The 17,746-nt window shown below is 32.3% G+C and overlaps 1 protein-coding gene and 1 long non-coding RNA gene across 2 annotated transcripts; both read right to left on the bottom strand.

Moving 5' to 3' along the window:
• Window positions 1-1,426: 1,426 nt before the first annotated feature.
• On the bottom strand, window positions 1,427-3,409 carry LOC111421944 (humpty dumpty). Its single transcript, XM_023055137.2, has one exon. It carries the CDS (start codon window positions 3,160-3,162, stop codon window positions 1,534-1,536), a length of 1,629 nt encoding a protein of 542 aa, XP_022910905.2. The 5' UTR covers window positions 3,163-3,409; the 3' UTR covers window positions 1,427-1,533.
• Window positions 3,410-15,905: 12,496 nt separating this feature from the next.
• Window positions 15,906-17,746, bottom strand: LOC139429393 (uncharacterized). Its single transcript, XR_011640036.1, has 5 exons — window positions 17,212-17,746; window positions 16,686-16,809; window positions 16,515-16,630; window positions 16,233-16,410; window positions 15,906-16,172 (listed from the first exon to the last, which is right to left on the bottom strand). It is a non-coding gene; the product is annotated as an uncharacterized lncRNA (long non-coding RNA).

Below are 17,746 nucleotides of genomic sequence, written 5' to 3'. Positions count from 1 at the left end.
ATTTAGTCTTCTAGAAGCAGTATCTAGTCTTCTGCCAAAGTTATGTATGTTTTCTCCAAAATATTTTATCTTTCTTTTGCAGTATTTAGACCTGTTAGCAGTATCTAGTCTTCAGAAAGCAGTATTTAGTCTCCACAAAGCAATTTTAGTCTTTAGAAAGTAGTATTTAGTGTTTTAGATGCTGTATTTAGACCTGTCGGCAGTATCTAGTCTTCAGAAAGCAGTATTTAATCTTCCAGAGCAGTATCTAGTCTTCAGAAAGCAGTATTTAATTTTTTAGAAGCATTAGATCTTTTTCTTGGGAGCCTCTTGTTATCTATACGGATCTTCTACCACCCGGTACCTCATTTCTGCAGCTATTACTTTGCTTTTGTGCTTATTGGCAAAGTTTCCGTATTGGTGATTTCCTGTCCTGTGCAATAACAAGACAAGTCTATTGGTTTATTGTTCATATTCTTCGCATTCTTTTATTGAACACATAACTATTGACATGAAAAATCATGTTTGGTTTATAATCAATTTTTTGTTTTCTCTGAACAGTAATTTCAGACTTCATGTAGACTTTGAACAATGTAATTCCTGTTTTTTGCTGAAGTCTAGTTTATAACTATTGCAATTTCAGACTTTTTCTTGCAAATTAATCTTCTGACCAGAGTATTCTTGACTATTCCCTTAAGTTTGGTTTTTCACCAGTATAATTCTTAAATTTTTGCTGAAGTATGGATTATGATTATTCCAGTCTTTCTTAAGTTTATTTATATTTCTTTGATTATATATATTATGCATTTTTTAATTTTTTTAAATTAAAATGAATTTTTAATTTTTGGCCCGCATTTAGGGCGCTCCCTCCCCGCATTCCGCCCAAAATGCTTGGGGGGGGCCACTCCGGTTCCCGCACCCTGGCGCTTCATTTGCTAGCGCCGGCACTGATCGAAGAAATTATCCATGATGATTTTATCTAATGTTAATTATTAATAGTTTTTTATTTAAGTTTGTATTACTTTTCTTGTTTTAACCGAAATAGTAAAGCGGTCGAATTTTATACGTCAGTATAAATTCTATTTGAGGTTAGGTATCCGCAGTTATCCCTTAGATAGCAACTTATCCGACACCCAATCCACGGGTTACAGATATTTCAAAAGTTATCCGTTGGATAGCGGTATCTATAAGATAAATACAGTGGTAGTAACCAATTTTTAAGCTATCCGATAGATAACGCTACCAGAGACTTTAACTATGAGTGGTAGTAGTGGGCCTAAACCCGAATGTTTCTAGTCCTACTGTTAGTTTAGATTTTTAGATACGGCTTCCTTAGATTCGAAAAACACACTTAACCTAGTCCAATTACTGAGACAATTAGGGATACAAGAAGTTAAAGGATTTTCGTAAAAAATGGGAACCCCAAAAAATAATTTGTACGCACAAATACGAAATATCAATAAAATATAATTAAAAAAAGAACTCGTTGCATAACTTAAATGTTATTTGATAGTTATAATCTTAAATAAATGAAAAAGTCTATAATAAATTAATTCATATCCAATTATACAACTTAGAATCATCACAATACTTTAAATTATCATAATTAACAGTACAGTCTGATTTATCAGAACAAAAAATTTCTAAAATTTCCTTGGGAAATCCACAATCGCCTAAATTTTCCCGTTTAAAAACGGCACTTCCACTTCGATTCATAACATTTTCTCCTTCATTTTTCGTCTCATTACTTTTAAACTTAATTTTACTAAAAGGTTGCGTGCTTTTTAAATCGGAGAATGAAGCTGTCACACTCATTTCCGGTCGACAAAAGTGATATAAATTATGAATAAGATGTGGTAAAATCGGTCCTTGTAATTCGATCGAAAAGAACGTTTCGTTATCAACATTCACTTTATTTTCGCGCACTTTTAACGAATTTACCGTACCTCCGTTGAATGCGACTGGTGATAAAAGCGTTGGAGGAACACCCGCTAAAGAACTAACAGTTGGTACAATACTTTTCGAGTTCATTAGGAAGTTATAAAACGCTGAAACTTCAACGCCTTCAATAAAAATTAAACTTTCTGCGCCGTTATCTATTTCGCTTTCAATTTTTCTACGAATTTTTTCTTGTTTGAAATTAATTTTTTTGATATCTTCTTGGCCAATACCCATTTGTTTTAACCATTCTTCGTCGGTTATTTCATCTTCTTCGTTATCATTAACAACTTCTTCTGTGTTAGCATCGAGGGTGTCATTTTCGTGATCTATTTCTTGACTGTTGGTACTTTTTTTTAATGGTGTTTTAAATTCAATATCTTCGTTCCGTAGAACTTGACGAAATCCTCGTGTTGTCGGCGTCACCATAACGTTCATTTCGGCAAATCCACTAATTCCAGCAGCACGAAATAATGCGGTGAAATTATTTGTACATAAATAAAAATACGGACATTGTCTTGTACGTAATAATTGAAGTAACGATTTTAATCCATCAGTAAACGATTGATGTAGACTTTCTTTAATTGCGTTATGTGTTGTTATTGTTGATGTTGAAGATGATTTTTGGGAAGTTCTTGGAAATAATGATAACCATGGTAAATGGGGTTGTATCCAATATAAACAACATTGATGAAATTTTGAGTTTGATGAGGTATCTAAAGAAGTCGATGTTGTTTTGGTATCTAAACATCGTACGAACCCGGTCATTGCTGAAGCTTCTTCACTTATCCTTAATTTTTGGCTCCATTGAAACGGTTTTGAAGCGAAAAACCGGACTTTAGTCTTCAAAGTCCAATCCACAGGCAAAAAAGTTTCACCTCGAACAATTTCTACATCACTTTTAGAAGATTCCGATTCATCGAGCTTCAATATATTATTAAAATTAACTTTATTCTCTTTATTATTAACTTGTACGGTTAATGGATTTGAGGTGCAATTTAGTAATTTAAAAAGAGTGTCTGAATCGTCGAAACATTCACTTTTTAATCGTTTATTTTCGCTCGTTTCGATTGCGAAGGGATTTTTTCGTTTTTCTGGCACAAAATTGTTCACGGTCGTTTTATTTTGTTTATTCGCTTTTATCCTAGCTTGTAAAGCGTTTTTTCGCTTTTTTAATTGATGTAATCTCATTACCTCTTCTGGTTTGGTCCATTTAAATCCGTTTGTATCCATTTTTTCTTCCATTTAGTTCAATTTAGTTTTCAATTAGTTTAAGGTTATGTTATTTGCTTTATAGGTTATGTATACGGATTGATTAAATTTATAATAGATGGCGACACTTAATTTATTTTTTAGTATCTAGGTCCGTTGAATAAACATACTGTATAAGTGTGTATAAAGTTATCCAACTCCATAATCTCCATATCCTCCATATGATGATATGAACGCTGTTGTTATGAACGTATCCCCCCGCAAAGACCTTGCTGTGACGTCATTGGAAGAATTGACATTTATATGTTTTTATTTATACAGTGTATTTCACTTAAGAAGCAATATACAAAAATTTTTTAAAAACAGATAAAATACAATTAAAAAAATATTGAAATATAAAGCGAAATACGGTTATAATTTTATTATTGTTAGGTTATCCAACTTGACTCTGTTACCATGGTGATTAAGATCCAAATATTACAGGTGCTTGTCAAAATTGAAATTGAATTTAAGTTTTTTTAAGGAAAAAGTCTTATTTAATTGGTTTAAAGCTGTATTCAACTCAAAATTGGTTTATCTAGGGAATTATAAACAAGGTAAGTGGATTGAACCAAAAAATTTATTTCTCTTAATTAGAATCGATTTAAATGAACTACAATTAACGAATTTCTTATGAATGCGAGATAATCGTAAGGAATTCGAATTGTTTTAAAATTAATAAAAATTAGGTTAGAATTGATAAAAAAATCGGAATAAAATTTTATTATTTTAAGGTTATCCAACTTGACTCGGTTACCATGGCGATTAAGAGGCTACTTTACCATACAGCTCGGCAAATTACAAAAAACATACATTATTTATGAAAATATTTGGATGAAATTTTGTACATAGCTTCTTCTAACAATTCTACATAACGCATGGTGAAAATTTTTAAAGTTTTCCAAAAAAAGGGGTTTTTTTCCTCAATATTATACAATTTGGTCGTTCTTTTTTAGCTTGCATGATAGTATACTTGAAAATAGTAATATTTTTCAAATCAATTTTTTCAAAATTTTTAGTTATAAAGGAATAGTTTGTAATTTGCTAAAATTGCAAAAAGGTAGCGTAAAAATGAATATTTTCCGTCAAGATTCCCACGAAGTATTACCACCGCGTTAGTCCCGCCTCTTGCCGACTGAGCGGCGCTTACATCGACTCTCTTCATCGAAGCTCCTTGTTTTATCTATTACTTTTTAATGTGGTAGAGAAAATAATCATTTCCAAAAGTACGTTTTGAACTTTATTTTCCGTGATTTTCTACTAATGATTGTGTAATTTAACAAAATTTTTGAATTTATAGTCAATAGTTGTTATTTTATTGTGTACTATAGTGTTAGTTTAATTTAGTTTGTAAAGTTTTTATAAACAATGGGTAAGTATGTTCATCTAAAAAACTACCCCTTAGCATTTAAAGATATTCTCGAAAAAGGAGTAATAGACGGTAATAATTTACGATATAAATTTTTATACAATCTAAAATTTCATATTTTATAGTCCGAGATTCAATTGAAAAATGTATTCATTCAGAAAGGTAAGTTAAATTTTATTAATTTTATTGTATAAACTGTGGCACACATAAAAAGGACTTATTTAAAAAGAATAAACCATCACAGTAAAAATTAAAACGATACATTATTTGAAGCGATACCATAAGATAAATAATACAAATGATGCAGAACCAAATACTGATGGTGGAGAATAATTCATTCAACTGCAACAAAACTCGCATTAAATTTATTAATGAGTCAAAAGCAGGGCTTAGCAGCTCATTTCTTTTATGTTTTATGTGCGGGATAAAAAAGAAGCTTACACTGAAGAAAGCAAAGAGTCTATTGAGATAAACTCTGCTGTTGTTTCTGTTATCTGTCGGTACCGGATATACACAGGCTGAAGAATTATTGTTATGTGTTTGTTATTTATGTTAACAAAAACATTCCAAAAATATCAAGAAACCGCAAGTGACATGGCATAGCAGTTTATGAAGAACGCAGGTAAAGAAGAATTAATTTAGTTACAGCTTCAGGAAAAGTAAATAAAGACTGAATAAAGACTGTAAACGCTAAACGCTCGAACAACATCAATTACGATGCATCATCCGGAGTGGTACTGCTATAAAATAATTGTATACAATAAAATAAAATACTCGTGTATACAGAGTAATTCAGGTAGGTAGCGAAAGCCGATCAGGGTAATGATAGCAATTCGGTTATAATTTATGAGTGACATTTCACACGAAGAATATAAAAGAAAGAAGAATTTATTGGAAACTTGCAAGATGGATGCATTAACAGAAATAAAATACAAATTCTTACCAGAAGCTAAAGTACCAATCAGATATGGATCCAAGAAAGGTATCTGTGCCTAACTGCATCGAGATTTGGTGATGTATGTAGGATGAGAAATGACACGTCTTGCTTAAATAAAGTTAAATCAATCTTGTACTCGAAATTTGCTAGAAATAATAACACTAAACATGGCCAAGCCTATGAATGGCTTGCATTAAAAAAATTTGAAAGTAAATATAACTTGCCAGCAAACTCTTCAGCTCTATTCATCCGTAGGATGTATGGATTCTTAGTTGCAAGTCCAAATGAAACAATAAAAAACGAAAATGCCATCTTCGAGGTGAAGTGTCCAGCGAATTTCAAGAGCTTACATCTATTCAACGATGGCAAATTAAAATTTTCTAAAGATTTTTCTAGTCAGGGCTGTTTTATTTATTACACTATTAGCCATATTTTGTATACTTCAATCATTATTTAATATTATTATTAATTAGGTATTACATATTATTTCATTTACTTATACAAGGTGATGCAGACCATGCAGTCCATTTTTTAAACAGAAATATTAAAAAAGTTCGAATGAAAAGTAATAATATTCATAAAGGAACCACATTTATTCAGCTATTTTTTCTTTAATTTTTGTAACTACCTGTGTTTTCAAATAAAATTACTTACACGGTTACTCTGAGACACCTGTACATCAAACGAACGCATAATAATACAACAAAGATATAATTTATAAATGTTGTACCGAACTTTTCACATTCCCTGTATTGCAAATATATCTATTTTAATATAAAATGAAGTTATAAATGTTATTTTCGTTTCAAAATGATATAAATGTTTTATTGTTGTGAACCAAAATACTTAAAAAAACAAACGTAGTAAAAAGGTGGGCTACGACTACGATTATTAATAAAAAATCAAAATAATAAATAAATTGGAAAGTCAATAAAAAGATTGATTGTAATTCGTAATTAAGAAAAATTGTTAATAAACAATAATATTTAGAAGAAGTCGTTTAATTTCTTCATTAACAACATCGACGAGAAAAAGAATCGTAATAAAATAAACACGATGTTTTTTTAATCTATAAAGGGTCGGGCCTAGTAGAAAATAAACTCCGCCTCGTTGCTTCCGAACGTCCGTCGTCTGCGCCCCTCAGAAACTGACCGACCTGGTAAAGTGGGCTCTTAAGATCCAAATATTGCAGTTGCTTGTCAAAATTGACGTTGAATTTAAGTTTTTTTTAATGTAATTAATTCGATTTAAAGGTTGTATTTAATTCAAAATGGGTAAATGGATGAAATTATAAGCAAGGTAAGTGGATAGAGTAAAAAAAAAATATTTTTAGATCAATTAAAATGTACAAGAATTTAGGGTTAAATAACATTTAAAGCTAGAACTAACACTAGGCCTAGAAAGTTTTAGGTTTAGCCGGGCGTCTTAGACAAGAACTTAGAAAAGCTGAAGACGCGCGGCTAAACCCGAATATTTCTAGTTCTAGGTCTAGTGTTAGTTCTAGTTTTACACTAGCACTATCACTAGAACTAATATAAGACCTAAAACTAGAAACAGTCGGGTTTAGTCGTGAAAAAAATTTTCAGTTGTCAATGTCAACTTTAATTTTATTATTATATTAATAATAATAATTAATAATAACTTTTAATTTTGACATATTTGTCAACTTCATAAAAAATCCTTTAAAATGAGTCCAAACTCGACATTTAACTTTAATATTAATGGAAATACAATTACTTCCGGTTTGAAACGTCAACGTCAATTTTGACATATTTGTCATCTTCATTAAAAAACTTTTAAAATTAGTCCAAAGATGACGCACTTATCTCATAAAACAAAAAAGTTAGAATAAAAAAACGCTAAACCCGAGTTAGTTAGCAACAATGAAGATAGCAATTTAATTTTTAAATATTAATATTTTTTTTCTTCAAACGTCATTAAATGACAACTTTGTTGTCGTGTTTACTCGCGGTAGAAGTAAGTCATTGTTGCATAACGACGGTTGGTAAGATCAACATAGCAAAAAAGTACTTCAGCGTTATGGCGCTAAAGTAAATTTCACTTTAGCGCCATAGCGCTGAAGCACATGTCACTTTAGCGCCGTATTGGAAAATAAGTTAATTGTCATTTTATTAAATTTATTAAAATTTATATTGCAATTATTTGCAACGTTTGAAGAAAAAATACTATGTTTTATTCGGAAGAGAAGCAGATTCGTTTGTGGCTGGTCCGTCATTGCCGGACTCACTTCGTTCGTCCGGCAAACTGTCGGACACGCCACAATTTTAACGGCTCATCTGTCATTAGCGACTCACTGCGTTCGTCTCTAAGCGACAGACCACGCCATAAAAAGCACTGCTTCTCTTCCATATAAAACAATATACTATTTTCTTCAAACGTCATTAAATGACAACTTTGTTGTCGTGTTTACTCGCGGTAGAAGTAAGTCATTGTTGCATAACGACGGTTGGTAAGATCAACATAGCAAAAAGTACTTCAGCGTTATGGCGCTAAAGTAAATTTCACTTTAGCGCCATAGCGCTGAAGCACATGTCACTTTAGCGCCGTATTGGAAAAATAAATTTAACTAACAGTTAAAAGTTAAAATTCGCGCAAAACTGTTTACTTTTTTTTATTGGTTGTCAAATTTACGTCGTCGTTGCTAACGTTATTTTGTCATGACGTCCTTCGATTTCTCATTAATACATAATAAGTTAATTGTCATTTTATTAAATTTATTAAAATTTATATTGCAATTATTTGCAACGTTTGAAGAAAAAATACTATGTTTTATTCGGAAGAGAAGCAGATTCGTTTGTGGCTGGTCCGTCATTGCCGGACTCACTTCGTTCGTCCGGCAAACTGTCGGACACGCCACAATTTTAACGGCTCATCTGTCATTAGCGACTCACTGCGTTCGTCGCTAAGCGACAGACCACGCCATAAAAAGCACTGCTTCTCTTCCATATAAAACAATATACTATTTTCTTCAAACGTCATTAAATGACAACTTTGTTGTCGTGTTTACTCGCGGTAGAAGTAAGTCATTGTTGCATAACGACGGTTGGTAAGATCAACATAGCAAAAAGTACTTCAGCGTTATGGCGCTAAAGTAAATTTCACTTTAGCGCCATAGCGCTGAAGCACATGTCACTTTAGCGCCGTATTGGAAAATAAGTTAATTGTCATTTTATTAAATTTATTAAAATTTATATTGCAATTATTTGCAACGTTTGAAGAAAAAATACTATGTTTTATTCGGAAGAGAAGCAGATTCGTTTGTGGCTGGTCCGTCATTGCCGGACTCACTTCGTTCGTCCGGCAAACTGTCGGACACGCCACAATTTTAACGGCTCATCTGTCATTAGCGACTCACTGCGTTCGTCTCTAAGCGACAGACCACGCCATAAAAAGCACTGCTTCTCTTCCATATAAAACAATATACTATTTTCTTCAAACGTCATTAAATGACAACTTTGTTGTCGTGTTTACTCGCGGTAGAAGTAAGTCATTGTTGCATAACGACGGTTGGTAAGATCAACATAGCAAAAAGTACTTCAGCGTTATGGCGCTAAAGTAAATTTCACTTTAGCGCCATAGCGCTGAAGCACATGTCACTTTAGCGCCGTATTGGAAAAATAAATTTAACTAACAGTTAAAAGTTAAAATTCGCGCAAAACTGTTTACTTTTTTTTATTGGTTGTCAAATTTACGTCGTCGTTGCTAACGTTATTTTGTCATGACGTCCTTCGATTTCTCATTAATACATAATAAGTTAATTGTCATTTTATTAAATTTATTAAAATTTATATTGCAATTATTTGCAACGTTTGAAGAAAAAATACTATGTTTTATTCGGAAGAGAAGCAGATTCGTTTGTGGCTGGTCCGTCATTGCCGGACTCACTTCGTTCGTCCGGCAAACTGTCGGACACGCCACAATTTTAACGGCTCATCTGTCATTAGCGACTCACTGCGTTCGTCGCTAAGCGACAGACCACGCCATAAAAAGCACTGCTTCTCTTCCATATAAAACAATATACTATTTTCTTCAAACGTCATTAAATGACAACTTTGTTGTCGTGTTTACTCGCGGTAGAAGTAAGTCATTGTTGCATAACGACGGTTGGTAAGATCAACATAGCAAAAAGTACTTCAGCGTTATGGCGCTAAAGTAAATTTCACTTTAGCGCCATAGCGCTGAAGCACATGTCACTTTAGCGCCATATTGGAAAAATAAATTTAACTAACAGTTAAAAGTTAAAATTCGCGCAAAACTGTTTACTTTTTTTTATTGGTTGTCAAATTTACGTCGTCGTTGCTAACGTTATTTTGTCATGACGTCCTTCGATTTCTCATTAATACATAATAAGTTAATTGTCATTTTATTAAATTTATTAAAATTTATATTGCAATTATTTGCAACGTTTGAAGAAAAAATACTATGTTTTATTCGGAAGAGAAGCAGATTCGTTTGTGGCTGGTCCGTCATTGCCGGACTCACTTCGTTCGTCCGGCAAACTGTCGGACACGCCACAATTTTAACGGCTCATCTGTCATTAGCGACTCACTGCGTTCGTCGCTAAGCGACAGACCACGCCATAAAAAGCACTGCTTCTCTTCCATATAAAACAATATACTATTTTCTTCAAACGTCATTAAATGACAACTTTGTTGTCGTGTTTACTCGCGGTAGAAGTAAGTCATTGTTGCATAACGACGGTTGGTAAGATCAACATAGCAAAAAGTACTTCAGCGTTATGGCGCTAAAGTAAATTTCACTTTAGCGCCATAGCGCTGAAGCACATGTCACTTTAGCGCCATATTGGAAAAATAAATTTAACTAACAGTTAAAAGTTAAAATTCGCGCAAAACTGTTTACTTTTTTTTATTGGTTGTCAAATTTACGTCGTCGTTGCTAACGTTATTTTGTCATGACGTCCTTCGATTTCTCATTAATACATAATAAGTTAATTGTCATTTTATTAAATTTATTAAAATTTATATTGCAATTATTTGCAACGTTTGAAGAAAAAATACTATGTTTTATTCGGAAGAGAAGCAGATTCGTTTGTGGCTGGTCCGTCATTGCCGGACTCACTTCGTTCGTCCGGCAAACTGTCGGACACGCCACAATTTTAACGGCTCATCTGTCATTAGCGACTCACTGCGTTCGTCGCTAAGCGACAGACCACGCCATAAAAAGCACTGCTTCTCTTCCATATAAAACAATATACTATTTTCTTCAAACGTCATTAAATGACAACTTTGTTGTCGTGTTTACTCGCGGTAGAAGTAAGTCATTGTTGCATAACGACGGTTGGTAAGATCAACATAGCAAAAAGTACTTCAGCGTTATGGCGCTAAAGTAAATTTCACTTTAGCGCCATAGCGCTGAAGCACATGTCACTTTAGCGCCGTATTGGAAAATAAGTTAATTGTCATTTTATTAAATTTATTAAAATTTATATTGCAATTATTTGCAACGTTTGAAGAAAAAATACTATGTTTTATTCGGAAGAGAAGCAGATTCGTTTGTGGCTGGTCCGTCATTGCCGGACTCACTTCGTTCGTCCGGCAAACTGTCGGACACGCCACAATTTTAACGGCTCATCTGTCATTAGCGACTCACTGCGTTCGTCTCTAAGCGACAGACCACGCCATAAAAAGCACTGCTTCTCTTCCATATAAAACAATATACTATTTTCTTCAAACGTCATTAAATGACAACTTTGTTGTCGTGTTTACTCGCGGTAGAAGTAAGTCATTGTTGCATAACGACGGTTGGTAAGATCAACATAGCAAAAAGTACTTCAGCGTTATGGCGCTAAAGTAAATTTCACTTTAGCGCCATAGCGCTGAAGCACATGTCACTTTAGCGCCGTATTGGAAAAATAAATTTAACTAACAGTTAAAAGTTAAAATTCGCGCAAAACTGTTTACTTTTTTTTATTGGTTGTCAAATTTACGTCGTCGTTGCTAACGTTATTTTGTCATGACGTCCTTCGATTTCTCATTAATACATAATAAGTTAATTGTCATTTTATTAAATTTATTAAAATTTATATTGCAATTATTTGCAACGTTTGAAGAAAAAATACTATGTTTTATTCGGAAGAGAAGCAGATTCGTTTGTGGCTGGTCCGTCATTGCCGGACTCACTTCGTTCGTCCGGCAAACTGTCGGACACGCCACAATTTTAACGGCTCATCTGTCATTAGCGACTCACTGCGTTCGTCGCTAAGCGACAGACCACGCCATAAAAAGCACTGCTTCTCTTCCATATAAAACAATATACTATTTTCTTCAAACGTCATTAAATGACAACTTTGTTGTCGTGTTTACTCGCGGTAGAAGTAAGTCATTGTTGCATAACGACGGTTGGTAAGATCAACATAGCAAAAAGTACTTCAGCGTTATGGCGCTAAAGTAAATTTCACTTTAGCGCCATAGCGCTGAAGCACATGTCACTTTAGCGCCATATTGGAAAAATAAATTTAACTAACAGTTAAAAGTTAAAATTCGCGCAAAACTGTTTACTTTTTTTTATTGGTTGTCAAATTTACGTCGTCGTTGCTAACGTTATTTTGTCATGACGTCCTTCGATTTCTCATTAATACATAATAAGTTAATTGTCATTTTATTAAATTTATTAAAATTTATATTGCAATTATTTGCAACGTTTGAAGAAAAAATACTATGTTTTATTCGGAAGAGAAGCAGATTCGTTTGTGGCTGGTCCGTCATTGCCGGACTCACTTCGTTCGTCCGGCAAACTGTCGGACACGCCACAATTTTAACGGCTCATCTGTCATTAGCGACTCACTGCGTTCGTCGCTAAGCGACAGACCACGCCATAAAAAGCACTGCTTCTCTTCCATATAAAACAATATACTATTTTCTTCAAACGTCATTAAATGACAACTTTGTTGTCGTGTTTACTCGCGGTAGAAGTAAGTCATTGTTGCATAACGACGGTTGGTAAGATCAACATAGCAAAAAGTACTTCAGCGTTATGGCGCTAAAGTAAATTTCACTTTAGCGCCATAGCGCTGAAGCACATGTCACTTTAGCGCCATATTGGAAAAATAAATTTAACTAACAGTTAAAAGTTAAAATTCGCGCAAAACTGTTTACTTTTTTTTATTGGTTGTCAAATTTACGTCGTCGTTGCTAACGTTATTTTGTCATGACGTCCTTCGATTTCTCATTAATACATAATAAGTTAATTGTCATTTTATTAAATTTATTAAAATTTATATTGCAATTATTTGCAACGTTTGAAGAAAAAATACTATGTTTTATTCGGAAGAGAAGCAGATTCGTTTGTGGCTGGTCCGTCATTGCCGGACTCACTTCGTTCGTCCGGAAAACTGTCGGACACGCCACAATTTTAACGGCTCATCTGTCATTAGCGACTCACTGCGTTCGTCGCTAAGCGACAGACCACGCCATAAAAAGCACTGCTTCTCTTCCATATAAAACAATATACTATTATTATATTTTTGTTTTTGTGACAAATATTAAGACATTTTATAAAAATTAAGAGTATGTCAAAATGACATTGACATTTCAAATCAGAAGTTGCTTTGGGCTCATTTTAAAGTATTTTTCACGACGATTACAAATATGTCAAAATTGACGTTGACATTTCTAACCGGAAGTTGACCATAACTTCATTAATATTGAAGATAAATATGTTGTGTTTGTACTCATTTTAAAGGATTTTTAATGAAGATTACAAATATGTCAAAATTGAGGTTGACATTTGAATCTGAAGTTAGTTATCGTATAATAGACAAACGGACAACTTCATGGTGTTCTTTTATGATGTATTTTTTATTTAAAAAAAACCATTAAAATGAGTCCAAACATGATGTTGTTAGATATCACTATGTTGTATGTTTTTATTGTACTAAAACTAGAACTAGCACTAGACCTAGAATCAAAAAAAAGTCAGGTTTAGCCGAATTTTGTCTGAATACGCACGGCTAAACCCGAATTTTTCTAGTTCTAGTGTTACTTCTAGTTTTAATTGTTACTAAGCGTTAAATTGTTGTCTATTTTTACTGAAGTAGAACTAACTTTAGAACTAGAATCATTCAGGTTTAGCCGCACGTATCTAAAGACGGCTAAACCCGAATGTTTCTAGTTCTATATCTAGTGTTCGGAATTCGAGATACTTCGAGGTACTTAACGATCTCGGATATCTAGATTCATGTTATTAGTTAAATTTTCTTAATAAACAATTTTTAAATTTTTTGCAAAATCTCTATCAAATGAGCCTAACGAAAGGATACATTGCCATTTAAAAAACTTCAAGTGTTATTCGTTGCTCATTTGTTTTCTGAAATAAAAACAATTGAATGCCTTATTATGGCAAACAAAATATTAAATAACTTTTGTATAAATTGTTTTTTTATAAAATTGATATTTGCCAAGATATACAGTGTGTCCCCGGATTATGTCCCCGTAAGGTATAATTGACGATAAATTTTTGAATTCAAATTCCATTTTTTGTAATTAAAGTCTGGATTATAAAACGAAATATAACCAAGTTTTACGTCAAATGTCCTCAAAGTACCGAAGTTAACGCAAGAAGTTTGTTAGCCGTTGCAGGTAAAGTGGTCTTTCTGAGCAATGTACAGGTGGGCAAATTTGGGTGTTATTATAGGCTATCTCAGAAACTATAAGAGATACGAAAAAAATAGGTGCCATGTCTCGGTCTCTTTTTCCAAGACTAATCCTATCCCGCAAAGAACAAATCTCTATCTTCTTTCGTTTTTAAGTTATAGCCGAAAAGTCAAATTTTAGCGATTTCAAAAAATGCTCATATTACGTTTATTTTTGAAATTAGAGAAATGGGGGATTAATACATTCTACAGGCACTTTTTTGAGTAGAATATACTGCCGTTGAAAAATTTTAAACATAGCTGATAATTTTTGAGATATAACATAATAGTATGTTATTATATGAGCATATAATGAGGGCTATTATTCACGAAGGTTAAGTTTATGTCACGAGCGTAGCGAGTGGCATAATTAACCTGAGTGAATAATAGCTCATTATATGCGAGTAGAATACTATACTTTGTCCACGACTATTGAAATTGATTCCATAAATTTATTTTTTAAATAAATTTTTGAATAAAGGTTAAACGTCAATGTGACACAAATTCAATGTTACTAACTGTAACCAACTTCACAACAATTTGTCAAAATTAAATGTCAGTTTTATAAAACGTCGTTTTCTTTAGGAAAATTAATTAATTTATGCTTAAATCGTACGAAAAAAGTAATTTGTTTAGGTTTTTTTAATGTCAAACATTTAGAAACTCCTAAAAAATTGAATTAAATTGTCGTTTTTTGAACTTTTAACGTTTCAAATAATTATTATTAGTCTGGTCAAGATGGCTACCCGTGGATAATGATTATTATTCACCGCTATTATTCACTCCGTGAAAAATGACTACCATTTTGGTTTAGAAAACTCATTCATAAGGTATATATTATAAGGTAGTCGTGGACAAAGTTGTATTTTTTTAAATACAAACTATAGTTGATTATGATGTTATTGAAAAGAGCATATTTTTAGCTTTCCAATGATATATCGCACGCATAATGTATCTGCAGAAAATAAGCGTTATTTTTCAATTTAAAAATATTAAAGATTAAAATTAAAATTTTTAATTATAGTAGGCGAGGAAAACGCTAAATGCTACTTAGTTACTATAGCAACGTGAGTTTACTTGTCATTTCATTCATGAATTTTACGAAACAAGTTTCCCGTTTAAGAAGTTCCGCATTATCTTTAAATAAAACGATAAAATTAAATAAGACTATTTCATTCCTAACGTTAACAGCCAATAAGAAATCGCGCTTTTCCGTCAATTGCGAGTATTTCAGCGGTTATTTGGCCGTAACCATGGAGAACGATAATACGAACCTTTGTACACTGTTAAAAATAGGACCTAAATTTAACTCTTTTTCAACTAAATCGCGAGGGAACTTCCCCTCGCGACCATCCGTTTTGGAGACAAATTTTACGAAGTTAGAAATTTAACAAATATAAATTGCCAAGTGTAGTTAAATTCTTCCTAAAACGTAGTTATAGGTTATACATAAGGTGGAGGAATGCAACTAATAATAATTGTTAATTAACTGATTCTATGTTGTTGAAACGACACCTTTACGGATATTCTGAACTCTTTATACATAGTTAAACTAATCTTGTTTTAGTTAAAAATATCCTCGAAGGAGGTAAATCTAACACCTTACCGGATAACTTCAACTATTCATTTGTAGTTAAATTAATCTTTTTTTTAGTTAATGATAGCCTTGAAGGAGGTAAATATAACACTTTACCGGATAAGTTTAACTGTTTCCTTGTAGTTAAATTAATCTGTTTTCTACTTAAAGGTATCCTTGAAGGAGATAAATGTGACACCTAACCGGATAACTTCAACTATTATTTTTTAGTAAAATTTTGTGTTAAAAAACTCTCAGGGGAGTTTCATTTCAGTATTACACTTGGGTTTTAAGGATTCTTGAACAGGGCCACATCAAAATCAGAACAAATTTGTTTGCGTTTTAATAATCTATTAATAAACATAAGAACTTAATTCATATTTTGTAGAAATATAATGTGCCTAAAAACAATAATTTGACACTTAAAACATTTATACATGTTAAATTCTATCTGAAAACACAATGGGATAATTATTATAAAAACCCAAAGTTATACTTAACTGCAACTTACTGTAAATTTGAAGTTTCCCCCTTAAGAACATTTGGCTTCTACTGGTAACATAATACCATCGATTGCTAATACATAATTGATAATAGTCTTGTATATTTAATTTTGATTTACCAACAGCTACAAGAAACGGTTGATCAGTCTTCTTTCCATCAATAGCTTCATCTAAAGTTTTAGATAACTAAAAATTCAATAATAAATTAGGCATTAATGTAGTAGGTATCTAATGTAATAAATTAGGCAGTTGTGTTAATAAGAAACCAAATTTGTATAGTAAAAACTTACATCATGAAAACATATTAGTTTTTGAGCCTCAGTAATTGATACCTTTTTCGAACATCTTATTCCCCGTGGTAATAAGTGAAATAATGTTAAAATCGCATTTCTATCCTTATCTCAACCTGAAAAATAACATTTACAGAACTCATAAACAGTTCATTTGTTATTAGTTATTACCTTTCGGTAGTTCTTTTTGAATGTTAGAAGTGTACGTTTTAAATACTTTATCGATATATTTCGGAAAGTTGCTTTTATTATACCTTCCAAAATTTTGAAATTTTAATCGAAAATCTAAAGCAACCTAAAAATTCAAAATGTTTATTATTATTCAACCTAAATTCACAATAGAAAGAAAAAAATGATTTGAAAAATTCAAACGGTTAATGTTGTGGTGAGTGAATTTAGAACAATAATTATTATTTTTTGATGTAAAATCAATTCTTGAACCACCAACTCCCAAGCCACATGCTTAACAAGCCATAGTGCTTAACATTCAAACCAGCGGTGGCGCCAACAAATAACGGCGTGTGGAGCGATGTTTAGGCACCAACATTTAATTAAATAAAATGTAATATGTAAAACTTACAGTAATAATGCAAATAGTATGAATTTATCGAGCAATTCTATCTAATAGGTAGAGTATTTATAAAATAATGATTTGTACAAATAAACAAAATCTAACAATAAATAAAATATACTTAACCGCTTCATCAATCAATTGTTTAGCCAATTCTTGACCACTTAACTTAACCCTCTTCTTTCGGTCGTACTTTACGCGAATGCACCAATCATACATTTTAACAAAAATATAGAAAATATTTAAAAATTAATGTACCACGATTTAATAACGTTTGTGCACGCTGCGACTTGCTTCGACTAAAAATTGCCAATACTGTAGAAGAATCACGTGATAGATCATGTGACCACAACGAAACCTACATAGCGGGGTAAATACAATTTAAAATTTAGTTAGTTTACACCGAATTATTTGTATTTTACTTTTAATCATAATGCAGAGTTGAAAAGTGTAAAGTTACAGTGTGAGGAGTAAACAGATTAACACCGTATTTTTAACATCTTTTAACAAAGTTATTTTGACTCTGAAAAGTGTTGCAACCTACTAGAATTTAGTTAGGTTTACCACTTTTTCGCGGTAATATTTCACCTTATACCGAAAGAGTTAAATCACTCCGTAAAATTTTTAACAGTGTATTATCGCTTGTTTGACATTTAATTAA

Source organism: Onthophagus taurus, chromosome 3, assembly GCF_036711975.1.
Source record: "Onthophagus taurus isolate NC chromosome 3, IU_Otau_3.0, whole genome shotgun sequence".
Taxonomy (NCBI): domain Eukaryota; kingdom Metazoa; phylum Arthropoda; class Insecta; order Coleoptera; family Scarabaeidae; genus Onthophagus; species Onthophagus taurus.
This window is presented reverse-complemented; position numbering and strand designations above follow the sequence as displayed.

Excerpts from the sequence above, each read along its gene's own strand:
- LOC111421944 (XM_023055137.2), bottom strand. The coding sequence starts at position 3,162 with ATGGAAGAAAAAATGGATACAAACGGATTTAAATGGACCAAACCAGAA.